Consider the following 16186-nt stretch of genomic DNA (forward strand, 5'->3'; position numbering starts at 1 on the left):
GCTGCCCTTCTTGAATAATGGTGCAATATTCACTATTCTCTAGTCTTCTGGGACCTTACCTGTGGCTAACAATGATGCAAAAATATCAGCCAGGGCCCCTGCAATTTCTTCTTTAGCCTCTTGTAGCGTTCTTGGATACATCTGGTCAGGACCAGGCAATTTATCCATTTTCATAGATTCTAATACATCCAACACCATCTCGAATATAATATGGACTCTCCCCAAGATATCACTAAAAGATAACATGTCTGAACATCTCCTGTTCTTCCTCTCGGAAAAGTACAACATTGTCAGGGTTTAGAGTTGTTTCTAGATTTTTTTAAATTTCCTCTATCATGAAGACAGAAGAAAAATGTTTGTTCATCTTATTCTAAAGAGTTGATCACGTAACTGTGTGGCTGGAGTCACATGTAGGCCAAACCAGGTGAGGATGGCAAATTTCCCTCCTTAAAGTTCATGAATGAACCTGTTTAGTTTTTATGTCTCTCAATGATTGTTTCATAGTCATCATTACTAGAACTAGATTTTTTTCTTCATCATATGATTGAGAAAGTTACACTCCTATTCGATCATAAAACCTACTAAGATTCAAAACCCTGTTGCCAGAGAATTGAGCTGGCTCCTTTTGGAATTCTAAACCGGTCTGTGCACAGATGCTGCCAGGCCAGCTCAACTTCACCAGCACTTTATTTTTAATTCAGATCTCTGTCATCACCAGTATTTTGTTTTACTTTGTCTTTATTTATGGCAATATCTTTAAATTCCTTATTCTCACAGTACCCAATGTTCCCTGTAATATTAGATTAGATTAGATTACTTACAGTGTGGAAACAGGCCCTTCGGCCCAACAAGTCCACACCGACCCGCCGAAGCGCAAACCACCCATACCCCTACATTTACCCCTTACCTAACACTATGGGCAATTTAGCATGGCCAATTCACCTAACCGGCACATTTTTGGACTGTGGGAGGAAACCGGAGCACCCGGAGAAGAATGTGCAAACACCACAGTTAATCGCCTGAGGTGGGAATTGAACCCGGGTCTCTGGCGCTGTGAGGCAGCAGTGCTAACCACTGTGCCACCGTGCCGCCCAATATGTAAGATAATTCTTGTTTCCCACCATGTTCTCTTATTTCCCCAGTTTTGGGGATGGTGATGAATTGGAGGTGAGTGCTACTCACCAACTGACAATCTGCCCCTCCCTGCCTATTTGCAGGACTGCAGTGGGAGGTTACACTAACTGGGTGTGAACAGCTGGGATGGTCCAGTTCTCTAAACTGGGAATCTCTGAGTGAATAGTTGTTATGCAGAAGTTTTTCAGCCACCATCGCTGTAACTTTACAGTGGGGATGAGGATTAATGACCACAATTGACTGTGGAGACACCCTTCAGGAAAAGGGGTTGATGGAGAGGACCAGGGGAGTTTATGCAGGGAGGATGTCAGTGGACGAAGGCTGTGGACTGGTGGGTCTATCAATTCCGCCTCTTCCCAAGGACCTGGTATTTACAGGGGTGCTCCTCCAATTCCAACCGCACCATGTGACCTCAGCATGGGGGCTCACACGCACTCTCAAACTCTAGGTGTTGGCCACCATCTGAACTACAGCTCCCATCAGGCCCTGCAGACCACACCCTCTGTCTAACGCCAAGCTGCGGCCATCACTGGGCAAGTGCAGGGTCGGAAAGGCAGCATGGGTAATGACCATCCAATGTGTTTGGAAGAAGTGAGCAGATCAGAAAGTTGCGTGGAGAGAAAAATAGTTCATGTCTAGAGTCTGATCTAACTTTTGTTCAGAACTGAAAAAGGGTGGAAAATGCTGTGTTTTTGAAAATTATTATTATTACTGTAGACAGTGGGGGAGTAAGCACGAGGGGAACAGATGGTGAGGGTGCCTGGGGTCTAAACTAGAGGGTAATAGGTTTAAAGTGAAACGGGAAAGATTTAAAAGGGAGCTGAGGGTGTATGGATTCAGTTGTCAGAGGAAGTGGTGGAGACTGGTATGATTACAGCATTTAAAAGGCATCTGGATGGTTACATTAATGGGAAGAGTTTAATAGGTAATTGGGCAAATGCTGGTAAATGGGACTAGATTGGGTTGGAATTCTGGTCGGTGTGGATGAGTTGGACTGAAGGGCCTGTTTCCAAGCTGTATGACACTCTCTGTAAGCTTGTGCAATTTGGAAGAGGGAAGTGTGGAGGGTAGAGAGGATGGAAGGAAGAGCGAGCAAGGAAGGACTAATGGGAAAATAAAGGGAGCTAACAGCAAACTGCATTGACATGGTGCCTTCATTCCAGTGAAAGACACCAATCATTGAATAGTACTGTTATAAAGCATAATTTAACAAAGCCACATGATTGATAACTAGCTTGATGGAGATTTTTGAAGTGGTGACAGAGGGTTGCTGAGGGCAAGGCTGTAGATGTGGTTTATGTAGACTTCCGGAAGGTATTCAATATAGTGCAAATGAATAGACTTGAGAAAGGTTACAGTTTATGGAATAAAAGGGACAGCAGGAGCAACATGAATGTAAAAATGTCTAGAGACAGGAAGCAGGTTATAGTTAATGGAATGTTTATTTGTTGTTTTTTCAATATTGGGAGCCTTGCTTTTCCTGATATAGAGTCATAGATATGTACAGCATGGAAACAGACCCTTTGGTCCAACACATCCAAGCCGACCAGATATCCCAACCCAATCTAGTCCCACCTGCCAGCACCTGGCCCATACCCTCAACCCTCCCTATTCATATACCCATCCAAATGCCTTTTTAAATGTTGCAATTGTACCAGCCTCCTCCACTTTGTCCGCCAGCTCATTCCATAGACTTACGACTCTCTGTTCGCAGGTAAAGGGACGGCTGGAAAATGGGAAGCCTTCAGAAATGAGATAACGAGAATCCAGAGAAAGTATATTCCTGTTAGGGTGAAAGGGAAGGCTGGTAGGTATAGGGAATGCTGGATGACCAAAGAAATTGAGGGTTTGGTTAAGAAAAAGAAGGAAGCATATGTCCGATATAGACAGGATAGATCGAGGGAATCCTTAGAGTACAAAGGCAGTGGAAGTATATTTAAGAGGGAAATCAGGAGGGCAAAAAGGGGACATGAGATAGCTTTGGCAAATAGAGTTAAGGAGAATCCAAACATTAAGGACAAAAGGGTAACTAGGGAGAGAATAGGGCCCCTCAAAGATCAGCAAGGCAGCCTTTGTGTGGAGCCGCAGAAAATGGGGGAGATACTAAATGAATATTTTGCATCAGTATTTACTGTGGAAAAGGATATGGAAGATATAGAATGTTGGGAAATAGATGGTGACATCTTGCAAAATGTCCATATTACAGAGGAGGAAGTGCTGGATGTCTTGAAACGCATAAAGGTGAATAAATCCCCAGGACCTGATCAGGTGTACCCTAGAACTCTGTGGGAAGCTAGAGAAGTGATTGCTGGGCCTCTTGCTGAGATATTTGTATCATCGATAGTCACAGGTGAGGTGCCAGAAGAATCAGAAAATTGTCTTGTACACACTTAACAAATTTCTCTCTATTTAAACCCTTAACACTATGGCAGTCCCAGTCAATGTTTGGAAAGTTAAAATCCCCTACCATAACTGCCCTATAGCTGACAGATAGCTGAGATCTCCTTACAAGTTTGTTTCTCAATTTCCCTCTGACTATTAGGGGGTCTATAATACAATCCCAATAAGGTGATCATCCCTTTCTTATTTCTCAGTTCCACCCAAATAACTTCCCTGGATGTATTTCTGGGAATATCCTCCCTCAGCACAGCTGTAATGCTATCCCTAATCAAAAATGCCACTTCCCCTCCTCTCTTGTCTCCCTTTCTATCCTTCCTGTAGCATTTGTATCCTGGAACATTAAGCTGCCAATCCTGCCCATCCCTGAGCCATGTTTCTGTAATGGCTATGATATCCCAGTCTCATGTTCCTAACCATTCCCTGAATTCATCTGCCTTCCCTGTTAGTCCCTTTGCATTGAAATAAATGCAGTTTAATTTATTAGTCCTACCTTGTCGTTGTCTGCTCTGACTGTTTGACTCACTTCTGTTCTCTCCAAATTGATCTCTTTCCTCACTATCTCCCTGGGTCCCACCCCCCCACACCTAACTAGTTTAAATTCTCCTGAGCAGCTCTAGCAAATCTCCCTGCCAGTGTATTAGTCCCCTTCCAATTTGGGTGCAAACCGTCCTTCTTGTACAGGTCACTTTACCCCAAAAGAGATTCCAATGATCCAAAAATGTGAATCCTTCTCCCATACACCGGCTCCTCAGCCATGCATTCATCTGCTCCGTCCTCCTATTCCTGCCCTCACTAGTTTGTCGCACTGGGAGTAATCCAGATATTACTACTCTCGAGGACCTCCTTTTTAAATTCCTGCCTAAGTCTCTGTAATCTCCCTTCAGAATCTCAACCTTTTCCCTTCCAATGTCGTTTGTTCCAATGTGGACAATGACCTCTTGCTGGCCCCTCTCCCCCGTGAGAACATTCTGCACCTTCTCTGAGACATCCTTGATCCTGGCACCGGGGAAGCAACACACCATTCTGATTTTTCGCTGCTGGTCACAGAAACGTCTGTCTGTACCTCGGACTAGAGAATCCCTGAACACAATTGATCTCATGGAACCCGATATACCCCTCTTTGCATTAGAGCCAGTCTCAATACCAGAAACTTGGCTGTTCGGGCTACGTTCCCCTGAGAATCCATCACCCCCGACATTTTCCAAAACCGCATATTTATTACTGATCGAGATCTTGGTGTGCAGGGGACAGTTTCATAATTTGTGACAGCACAAAATGTTGAAGAGTTATAAACTGAAAAGGATGGTGTTGAACTTCAAAAACATGTTGACAAGTTGGAGTGGGTGGATAGGAGGCAGATGAAGCTCAGCGTGAAAGGTGATACACTTCGGTAAAAAGAACTTGGGAAACAGCATAAATTTAGAGGGTACTATTCTGTAGGAGCAGAAAGGGGTGCTGATGTACATTTTAATTAAAAATGGTACAACAGGTAGAGGGTGCAGTTAAAAAGTTGTCAGTATTATAGGAGCTTGGAAGACCAAAGAAGGGAGAATAAGGTGAATTTATTAAGAATACTATTTAGAGCTCAGCTGAAATGTACATTCTAGGAGCCACACTATAGGAAGAATGAAAGCATTGGAGAGAGTACAGAAGGTTTACAAGAATGGATCCAGGGATGGGAAACTTCAGTTATTTAGACTGGAGAAGTTCAGTCTGCTCTCATAGAGTCATAGAGATGTAAAGTAGGGAAACAGAACCTTCTGTCGACCAGACATCCCAACCCAATCTAGTCCCATCTGCCAGCACCTGGCCCATATCCCTCCAAACCCTTCCTATTCATATACCCATCCAAATGCCTTTTCAATGTTGCAATTGTACCAGCTTCCACCACTTCCTCTGGCAGCTCACCCTCTGTGAAAACGTTGCCCCTGAGGCCTCCTTTATCTTTCCCCTCTCACCCTAAACCTATGTCCTCTAGTTCTGGACTCCCCCACCCCAGGTAAAAGACTTTGTCTATTTATCCTATCCATGTCCCTCATAATTTTGTAAACCTCTATAAGGTCACCCCTCAGCCTCTAATGCTCCGGGGAAAACAGCCCCAGCCTGTTCAGCCTCTGCCGATAGCTCAAATGTGCCATAGCGCCATAGTGATGTCCAGCAGAGAAACAGACTCTTCGGTCCAACTTGTCCATGCCGACCAGATATCCTAAATTAATCTTGTCCCATATGCCAGCACTTGGCCTATATCCTTCTAAACCTTTGCTAATCACATACAACATTTCAAAAGCATAATTGTACCAGCCTCCACATTTCCTCTGGCAGCTCATTCCATACACTTACCATGTTCAGCTGGAAAATATTGTCCCTTAGATTCCTCTTAAATCATTTCCCTCACACCTGAAGCCTGTGCCCCCAAGCTTTGGATTCACCTATCCTGGGTATAAGACCCTGGGATTTCACCCTATCCATGCCCCTCACGATTATATCAACCACTAAGGTGACCTCCCAGCATCCGATGCTCCAGGGAAAACAGCCCCAGCCTGTTCAGTCTCTCCCTATATAGCTCAAACCCTCAACCCTGGCAACTTCTTTGCGCATCTTTTCTGAACCTTTTCAAGTTTCACAATATTATCCCGATAGCGGGGAGACCAGGACTGAAAGCAGAATTCCAGAAGTAGCTGCATCAATGTGCTGTGCAGCCGCAAAATGACGTCCCAAGTCCACTACTCAATGCACTGATCAGTAAAGGCAAGTACACCAAACACCTTCACTACTCTGCCTATCTATGATTCCATTTTCAAGGAACTATGAACCTGCACTCCAAGGTCTTTGTTCAGCAACACTCCCCAGGACCTTCCTATTAAGTGTATAATTCCTGCCCTCATTTGCTTTTCCAAAATGGAGCACCTCACATTTATCTGAAATAAACTCGATCTGCCAATCCTCAGCCCATTTGATTGAAATTCCATTGTACTCGGAGGTAACCTTCTTCGCTGTCCAGTGCACCTCCAATTTTGATGTCTACTGTAAACCTAACTTATACCTCATATATTCACATAGATATCATTGATATAAATGATGAAATGCAGTGGACCTAGCACCGATCCTTACACTATATTGCTCATCACAGGCCTCCAGTCCGAAAAGCACTACCCTCCGTCTCCAACCTTCCAGCCAATTTGGTATCCAAATAGCTAGTTCTCTCTGTATCCCATGGTGTCTATCTTGCTAACCAGTCTGTTATGTGGAACCTTTTTGAATGTCTTTAAGTCCAAGTTAGTGATTTATGTACAAAGCCATGCTGACTATCCGTAATCATTTCTTGCCTTTCTAATTACATATAAATCCCGTCCTTTAGAATGCCTTCCAACAGCTTGCCTGCCACTAACTTCAGGCACATCAGTGTATTGTTCCCTGGCCTTTCCTGACCACCTTTCTCAAATAATGACACCTGTCTTGCAGCACCTCACCTATGGCTATTGATGATACAAATATCTCAGCGAGGGGTCCAGCAATCACTTCCTTAACTTCCCACAAACATCTGGGATACACCTGATCAGATCCCACCGATTTATTCAGCTTTATGTATAAGACATCCAGTACAACCTCCTCTGTAATATGGACAGTTGTCAAGTTATCACTACTTATTTCTCCAAACTCTCTAGGTTCCATATCCTCTTTCAGTAAAAGCTGACATGAAATCCTCGGATAGTATCTCTCCCACCTTCTGTGGTTCCACAGACAGCCTTGTTGATCTTTGAGGGTCCCTATTCTCTGCCTGGTTACTCTTATGTCCTTAGTGTTTTGTAGAATCTCTTTGGATTCTCCTTAAACCTCTTTCCCCCCACCCGCCCCCCCTCCCCCAAAGCTATCTCAATCCTCCAATCCTGGCAACATCCTTGTAAGTCTCTTCTGAACCCTTTCAGATTTCACATCTTTCTGATAGGAAGGAGACCAGAATTGCATGCAATATTCGAACAGTGGCCTAACCGACATGACCTCCCGACTCCTGTACTCAATACTCTGACCAATAAAGGAAAGCATACCAAACGCTGCCTTCTCTATCCGATCTACTTGTAACTCCACTTTCATGGAGCTATGAACCTGCACTCCAAGGTCTTTTTGTTCAGCAACACTCCCTAGGTCCTTTCCATTACATGTATACGTCCTGCTAAGTTTTGCTTTCCTGAAATGCAGGACCTTGCATTTATCGGAATTAAACTCCATCTGCCACTCCTCAGCCCATTAGCCCATCTGATCAAGATCCTGTTGTCATCTGAGGTAACCTCCTTCGCTGTCCACTACACTTCCAATTTTGGTGCCATCTGCAAACTTACTAACTATACCTCTTATGCCCACATCCAAATCATTTATATAAATGACAAAAAGTAGAGGACACAGCACCGATCCTTGTGGCACTCCACTGGTCACAGGCCTTCAATCTGAAAAACAACCCTCCACCACCACCCTCTGTCTTCTACCTTTGAGCCAGTTCTGTATCCAAATGGCTAGTTCTCCCTGTATTCCATGAGATCTAACCTTGCTAATCAGTCTCCCATGTTGAACGCCTTACTGAAGTCCATATAGATCACATCTACCACTCTGCCCTCATCAATGCTCTTTGTTACTTCCTCAAAAAACTCAATCAAGTTTGTGAGACATGATTTCCCATGCACAAAACCATGTTGACTATCCCTAATCAGTCCTTGCCTTTCCAAATACACGTACATCCTGTCCCCCAGGATTCCCTCCAACAACTTGCCCACCACTGATATCAGGCTCACCAGTCTATAGTTCCCTGGCTTGTCCTTACCACCCTTCTTAAACAGTGGCACCCCATGTTTAGCCAACCGCCAGTCTTCCGGCACCTCACCTGTGACTATCAATGATACAAATATCTCAGCAAGAGGACCAGCAATCACTTTCTAAATACTAAAATGTTATGAGGTTCCCATCCTTGCCACCTTGTCAAGCAGTGAGAATCAGATGCTCCCCACCCTCTGGGTGGCTTTATTTCCCCTTCAATCCCCTCTAAACCTCATACCCCTTATCATAAATCTATAGACCCTATTTATTGGCCCCTCTGCTATGGAAAAGAGCAAGGATTGGTCTCAATTGGGGGTAGGTTGATTTTAATTGAATCAGATGTGATTTGACCAGAGTGGACCAGGAGCAGATACTTTCAGGTAAATCTGTGTCCGATCTGGAAGATGCTTTCAAGAAAGAACTATGGAGACACTGCCAACTTTTGGAGTACTGTGTACAGTTCTAGTCATCCTGTGATAAAAAGGATATTATTAAATTGGAGAAGGTTCAAAAAGGATTTACAAGGATGTTGCCAGGACTAGAAGGCCTGAGCTTTAAGAGAGGCTGGATAAACTGGGAATTTCACTGGAGACTAGGGAGTTGAGGAGCGACCTCTTATAGAAGTATATAAAATCATGAGGAATCTAGATAGTGAATAGCAAGGGTCTTTTCCCTAGTGCGGGGAAGTTCAGAACTAAGGGAAATATTTAATAGGGATCTGTGGAACAATTTTTTTTCTCACACGTAGTGGTTTGTATGTGGAATAAACTGCTAGAGAAAGTGGTAAATGCTGGCCCAATTAAAACATTTTAAAAGACATTTGGACAGGTACATGAATATGAAAGGTTTAGAGAGATAGGTGGGACTAGTTTAGTTTGGGAAACTTGGTTGGCAGGAGCGAGTTGGACTAGAGGGTCTGTTTCCATGCTGTATGACTCTTTAACGTGTTCCAATAAAGAAAAAGGATGCAACCATCAAATCCTGTCATTCCTGGATATCAAGGAATATACAACATTGGATTAAGAAAAAGATTTTTGGCAGATATCAAGGCCTTAATGCAGCAGAAATCCTAGAGGTGGTCAGCATATGCAAGAGGGAACTTAGAAGGGAGATTAGAGGAGCTGAAATGGGACATGAAAGGAATCTGTACTGTTCGTCTAGAATGGCGCACATGACCATGGACTACTCTTCAGAATCTGTATCATTCTCGGATACACGCATCTACATTAAGGACAGACACCTCAGTACCTCAATCTATCACAAGCCCACAGGTAACCTCATGAAGCTGCACTTCTCCACCCTGAACATTTAAAGAAGCCATCCCAGCTGGACAAGCCCTATGCATAGACAGGATCTGCTCAGATGAGGAGGAATGCAATGGACACCTGAAGATTTTGAAGGATGCCCTAATAAGAATGCGATACAGTGCTCAGCTCATCGATTGCCAGTTCCAATGTGCCACAGTGGAAAAACTGCAATGACCTCCTCAGAAGACAGACCCATCTGGATTGGAGAGACCAAGCCATGTTCTTCGCAGCCTTCAACATATCATTGATGATGACTAACATCCTGACAAGATTATCCCAACACCTCCACTTCTTTCCTTCAAATGACTGCCAAATCTTAACCACACCATCATTCACAGCAAACTACCCAGCCTTCAGGGCAACATCAACCACAACACCACATAACCCTGCTGTGGCAATCTCAGCAAGACACGTCAGATTACCAATATGGATACTACCATCACACGTGGGAAAACCACCCACCACGTACACGACAGATACTCATGATTTAGCCAATGTTGCCTATCTCTTACGCTGCAGGCAAGGATGTCCTGAGACATGGTATGTTGGTGAGACCATGCAGATGCTACAACAATGGACACTGCACAACAATTACCAGACAGGAATGGTACCCCCAAGTTGGGGAACACTTCAGCAGTCAAGGACAATCAGCTTCCAATTTCTGGGTAAGCGTCCTTCGAGAAAAGCAACAACACAGAATCACCGAGCAGAAACTGTCAGCCAAGTTCCATACCCATGAAGGCTGCCTCAACCATGATCTTGGGTTTGTGTTGCACTACATGTGACCCCACCACACTGTTCTGTGTCTATAAAATCTTCCTTACTGTCCTGTTTTGACACCATAATCTTGGTAAATTGTTATGACCTCTCTACATTAAGTAATCCAAAACTGTACAACTTAATTATTACTTTGGGTTGGACCCTCGGCATGCAGTTCTAACACCTATCATGTTATTCCAGTCAAATAAAAATCAAAAGAACTATGGATGCTGTTTATCAGAAGCAAGGGCAAAGGTTGCTGTGGGTGCTCAGCAGGTCTGGTAGCATCTGTGAAGGAAAATTAGAGTTGATGTTTTGGATTTGGTGACCCTTCCTCTGGTTTTTCTTCACAGATGCTACTGGGATTTTCCAGCAACTCCTGTTTTTGTTCCATGTTATTCAGTCATTTGGTTTACCTCCAGTACCATTTTTGGTTTTTTTGTAATTATCTCCCTGCCTCAATTTTGTAATTATCTCCCTGCCTTTGGTGGTGGCTTAGCTATTGACACTTTACTCACACCATCTGACACCCTTGGTTACCTGCAGAGACTTATTATTCAACACTCCACTCACAAAAATTGTACAATCTTTTGATCTCTCTGCCCATAAATTCTGTGATCTTCCCTCTCATTTCATCTGATGAAGGGCTATGCTCCGAAAGCTTGTGATTTTAAATAAACCTGTTGGATTATAACCTGGTGTTTGAGTGATTTCGAAGAATGGAGCAGAGATACAGACCAGTCAGTGGTAGGGAAACAATTGGAAGTAATTCTGAGGGATAGAATTAATGTCTATTTGGAGAGTTAAGGATTGTCAAGAACAGTCAGCATGGTTTTATTTTTTGTAATCCCCTGTTTATTTTTTTTTCAGTGAAAGACACAAGGTGCACGAATCTTTATTTAAATTTCTACCACTAGTAAGGAAAGAAACACCCAAGTGACCAATGACAAGCAGTGCCCTTTACATCAAAGGGCAATGCTATGTGATCAAACAGTGATGGGGAGAGCAGGGATTAAACCAAAATAGAGTTGGAGGGGGACAGCCTGGTCTTATTGAGGGGAGGGTGTGTCTGACCAATTTGATTGAAGATTTTTGAAGAGGTGACCTGGTGTGTAGTCTACTTGGACTTCAACAAGGCTTTTGATAAGGTCTTCTGTGGGAGAATGATGGCAAATGTAAGCGCCCATGGTAGCCTAAGACCAATGACAAATTGGATCCACAGTTGGCTGAGTGTCAGGAAGCAGATGGAATGTTTGAGGGGTAATTTTTCCAATTGGAAGTCTGTCCAGTGAGGGTGGGGTTCCACAGGAGTCCCAGGTATTGGGACCCCTGCTGTCTGTGGTTTGTAGAAATGATTTAGACTTGACTGCAGGCGGTTTGATTTGGAAACCCTTAGAACTTTGGAAGATATAGATGGGCTGATCAGTGGCAAATAGAATTCGATCATTTGGGCAGGACAGACAAGGCGATGGAATACATGGTGACAGGCAGGACTCTGGGAAGAGTCAGAGGAACCAAATCAGAGGAACCTTGGTGTGCATGTACACTGGTCCATTAAGGTATCAGAACAGATGTATAAAATGGTTAAGAAGGCATATGGTATACTCATCTTTATTAGTCAGGCATAGAGTTTAAGAGCAGTGGGTCATGATTAAACTATATTGATTGGGCCACAGCTAGTATATATAGTTCAGGAATCCATTTTTTAGGGGGGAAAACATGATAGCACTGGAGAGGGTGTAGAGGAGATTACCAGGATCCTGTCTGGGCTGGAGAGTTCCAGTTATGAAGACAGATTGGAGATACTGAGGTTGTTTTGCTTAGAGTAGGGGAGAATGAGAGGGGACCAAAAGAGAAAATGCTGGAAAATCTCAGCAGGTCTGGCAGCATCTGTAAGGAGAGAAAAGAGCTGACGTTTTGAGTCTAACTGACCCTTTGTCAAATGAGAGGGGACATTATTGAGATGTATAAAATCTATAGGCTAGACAGGAAGAAACGTTTCTTCTTTATAAAGGATCATGGACCAGGGCATAGATTAAAGGTAAGAGACGGAAGGTTTAGAGGAGATGTGAGGAAAGTATTTTTCGTCCATACAGAATCTGAAACACAATCTGTAAGGGATGTACAGGCAGAAACCCTCATAATATTTAAGAAATATTTGGATGTGCACTAGTGATGCCAATGTATACAAGACTATGAGCTAGGTGTTGGAAAATGAGATTGGACTAGATAATGGGCTGTTTTTGACTGGCATAGAAGCAATGAGCTGAAGGGCATTTTTCTATGCTACAGACCTGTCTGACTGTATATGAGGAAATGTTTCTTCCCATTTACCCTATCACCGCCCCTCATAACTTTATGCATCTCAGTCAGATCCCCGTCAGCCTTCTCAGCTCTAAGGAAAGCAACCTAGTCTGCCCAACCTTTCCTTACAATGGAATCGCACCAGCCTAGGCAACATCCTAGTGAATCTCTCTACACCCTCTTTTGTACAATCCCAACCTTCCTATCGTGGGATAACCACGGTACTCCAGTTGTGGCCTAATTAGCATTATAGAAAGCTATATCATGACTTCCCTGCTTTTGTATTCAGTGCCTTGACTAATAAAGTATCATGTCCGCTCTGATGAAGTGTCATCTAAACTCAAAACGTTAGCTTGTTTTATCTCCATTGATGCTGCCTGACTGCTGTATTCTCCAGCATTTGTCATTTTCAGAAGTGTCCCATATGCCTTTTTAATCATCTTATCTACCTGTCCTGTTGACCATGCACACAGAGGTCCCTCTGATTCCCTGTACTTCCTAGGGTCCTACTATTCATTGTGTACTCCTTGCATTGTCAGTCCTCCCAAAATGCATCACCTTGCACTTTTTAGGATTAAATTCCATTTGTCTGTTCTGCCCATCTGTCCAGCCTATCTATATTTTCTGTGTAAAGCTTTCCTCCCTGCTATTTACCATACCATCAATTTTTGTTTTCTTTGTGAACTTACTGATCATACCTGCTCCATTCATGTCTAAAGTATTAATATTCACTACAAATAGCAAAGGACCCAGCACTGAACCCTGGGCACAGACTTTCAGCCACAACAGCACCCTTAAGCAAACCCTGTTTTCTGCCACTAAGCTGATTTTAGGATTCAATTTGCCAGATTGACCTAGATCCCAAGGCCTCTTACCTTCTTGATCAGTCTCCCATGTGAGTCCTTATGAAGAGATTGTCAACTGCACTACCCTAATCTATACAACTAACTGCCTTGAAAAATTCAATTTTTTTAGTCAAAGATATACTGACTATCCTCAATTAATGCTGTCCCTTGATCTTTTCCAGTAGTTTCCATATTTCTGATGTTAGACTCATGGCTTGTAGTTTTTTGGTTTTCATTAGTACCCTTCTTGAATAATGGTACCACATTAGCTGTCCTTCAGCCCTGTGCCCAGAGAGGATTTAATAATATGGTGGCTCAGTGGTTAGCACCGCTGCCTCGAAGCACCATGGACCCGGGTTCAATTCCAGCCTTGGGTGGAGTCTGTGTGGAGTTTGCACATTCTCCTGTGTCTGTGTTGGTTTCTTCCAGGTGCTCCAGTTTCTTCCCACAATCCAAAGATGTGCAGGTTAGGTGAATTGGCCATGGTAAACCGCCCATTATGTTCAGGGACATGTAGGTTAGGGGCATTAGTCAGGGGTAAATATAGGATGATAGGACAGGGGAACGGTCTGGGTGGTTACTCTTTGGAGGGTAGGTGTGGACTTCTTGGGCTGAAGGGGCTGTAGGGATTCTAATAATTCGAAAATAGAGATTGTTAGTGCTCCTCTCTTGCCTCCCACAGCAGCTTTGAATACATTTCATGTGGGCTTGGAGATTTGTCCTACATTGTCTTTCTCTATAATGATTACAGAGTACACATTTAAAACCTCGCTTACATCTTGGGGCACCACACCCATTGCTAATTTTGTCCCTAATGGTCCTAATTCTGTGGCGCCAAATATATTTATAAAATACGTTTTGAGCTTTCCTTTATTTTCCCCACCAGTGTTTTCTCATCCTCCCCATCACTCTCCTAATTAATTTTTTTAAGTAACATCCTGGAGTTTCTATGCTTCTCTTGGACTTCAGCTGTTTGGGCTCTTGGAATCTGCCAAAATCTTACCTTTTTCCTTATCCCCAAACATATACAGCCCTTGACATAGCGGTCTGTGGGTCTTGTTGGTCCCACCCTGCACCTTTATAGGAACATGTTGGCCCTTTGCATTATTCCTGACCTTGACCTATTCCTGATGAAGGGCTTTTGCCCGAAACGTCGATTTTCCTGCTCCTCGGATGCTGCCTAACCTGCTGTGCTTTTCCAGCACCACTCTGATCTAAACCATGGTTGATACTGGGTGAGTTAGCATAGATAGAAGAGAAACCAGCGATGGGTGGATTTCATGGGTTGCCATGAGTTAACACCAAGTTGGCACACTAAGTTGGCATGTAGGCTATAAAGTGTCATGGGTGTGTGTACAGGGTCATGTTTTGGAAATGAGGGTACGAGGGATTGTGGAGGTGGCCACAGGGATGTACTTTGGAATTGGAGGATGTGGGAGTTATGATGGGTGGATATAGGGAGGTGAACACAGTTCTGGACCCCTGAGGTAGGGCTTCTGGCCAGCTTGTCTCTTAATCCAGTGTCCTCCTCAATAATTCTGAGGTTACCGACCCTGACGTCTAATGTTGTCTGCACACCCAGGACTGAAAATCCGGTGTCCAGGAGCAGCCATTTTTAAAAGTTGGGTTCACACAGCTGGCATTTCTCCCAACTCTGTGCACCCAATTCCTAGAATGTTTAAGGGTAATTTTGCTTTAAAATGTAAACCTTTGTCATCTTAGATGTGCTAAACTAACTTACACAAATTTGTTTATACTACTTTAGATGATTGTTCCTTTAATGAGCTTCCTGGAAAATGAGTTTGCGTACATGGACACCAACCTAGTGCAAGAAAATTTTCAGAGGTCAGTAATTCAATAAACTATACGGTAGAAAGAAAATCATTTAAAATCTGAAATGAACACTGGAAATGTTGGAAATACACAACAGAACGCACTGTATTTGGAAGGAGAAAAGAAAGGGAGGCAAAGAGGAGGGGGAGTGGCATTATTAACAAGGGATAGCATTACAGCTGGATTGAGGGAGGATATTCTCTGAAATACTTCCAGGGAAGTTATTTGGGTGGAACTGAGAAGTAAGAAACGGATGATCACCTTATTGGGATTGTATTATAAACCCCCTAATAGTCAGAGGGAAATTGAGAAACAAACTTGTAAGGAGATCTCAGTTGTCTGTAAGAATAATAGGGTGGTTATGGTGGGGGATTTTAACTTTCCAAACATAGACTGGGACTGCCATAGTGTTAAGGGTTTAGATGGAGAGGAATTTGTTAAGTATGTACAAGACAATTTTCTGATTCAGTATGTGGATGTACCTACTAGAGAAGGTGCAAAGCTTGACCTATTCTTGGGAAATAAGGCAGGGCAGTGACTGAGGTGTCAGTGGGGGAGCACTTTGGGGCCAGCGACCATAATTCTATTAGATTTAAAATAGTGATGGAAAAGGATAGACCAGATCTAAAAGTTGAAGTTCTAAACTAAAGAAAGGCCAATTTTGAAGGCATGAGGCAAGAACTTTCAAAAGCTGATTGGGGCAGATGTTTGCAGGTAAAGGGAAGGCTGGAAAATGGGAAGCCTTCAAAAATGAGATAACAAGAATCCAGAGAAAGTATATTCCTGTTAGGGTGAAAG

The 16186-nt window shown here is 43.3% G+C and overlaps 1 protein-coding gene across 2 annotated transcripts in view; it reads left to right on the forward strand.

Annotated features, from left to right (window-relative positions):
* unc13d (unc-13 homolog D (C. elegans)) overlaps window positions 1-16186 on the forward strand; it is a 167340-nt gene that overhangs the window by 115844 nt on the left and 35310 nt on the right. For both annotated transcript variants that reach the window (XM_072558113.1, XM_072558115.1), the window contains exon 25: window positions 15321-15400. In XM_072558113.1, the coding sequence (XP_072414214.1) occupies window positions 15321-15400 (80 nt within the window). The remainder of the gene's footprint in view (window positions 1-15320; window positions 15401-16186) is intronic.

This window comes from Chiloscyllium punctatum, chromosome 39 (genome assembly GCF_047496795.1).
Source record: "Chiloscyllium punctatum isolate Juve2018m chromosome 39, sChiPun1.3, whole genome shotgun sequence".
In the NCBI taxonomy this organism is placed as follows: Eukaryota; Metazoa; Chordata; class Chondrichthyes; order Orectolobiformes; family Hemiscylliidae; genus Chiloscyllium; species Chiloscyllium punctatum.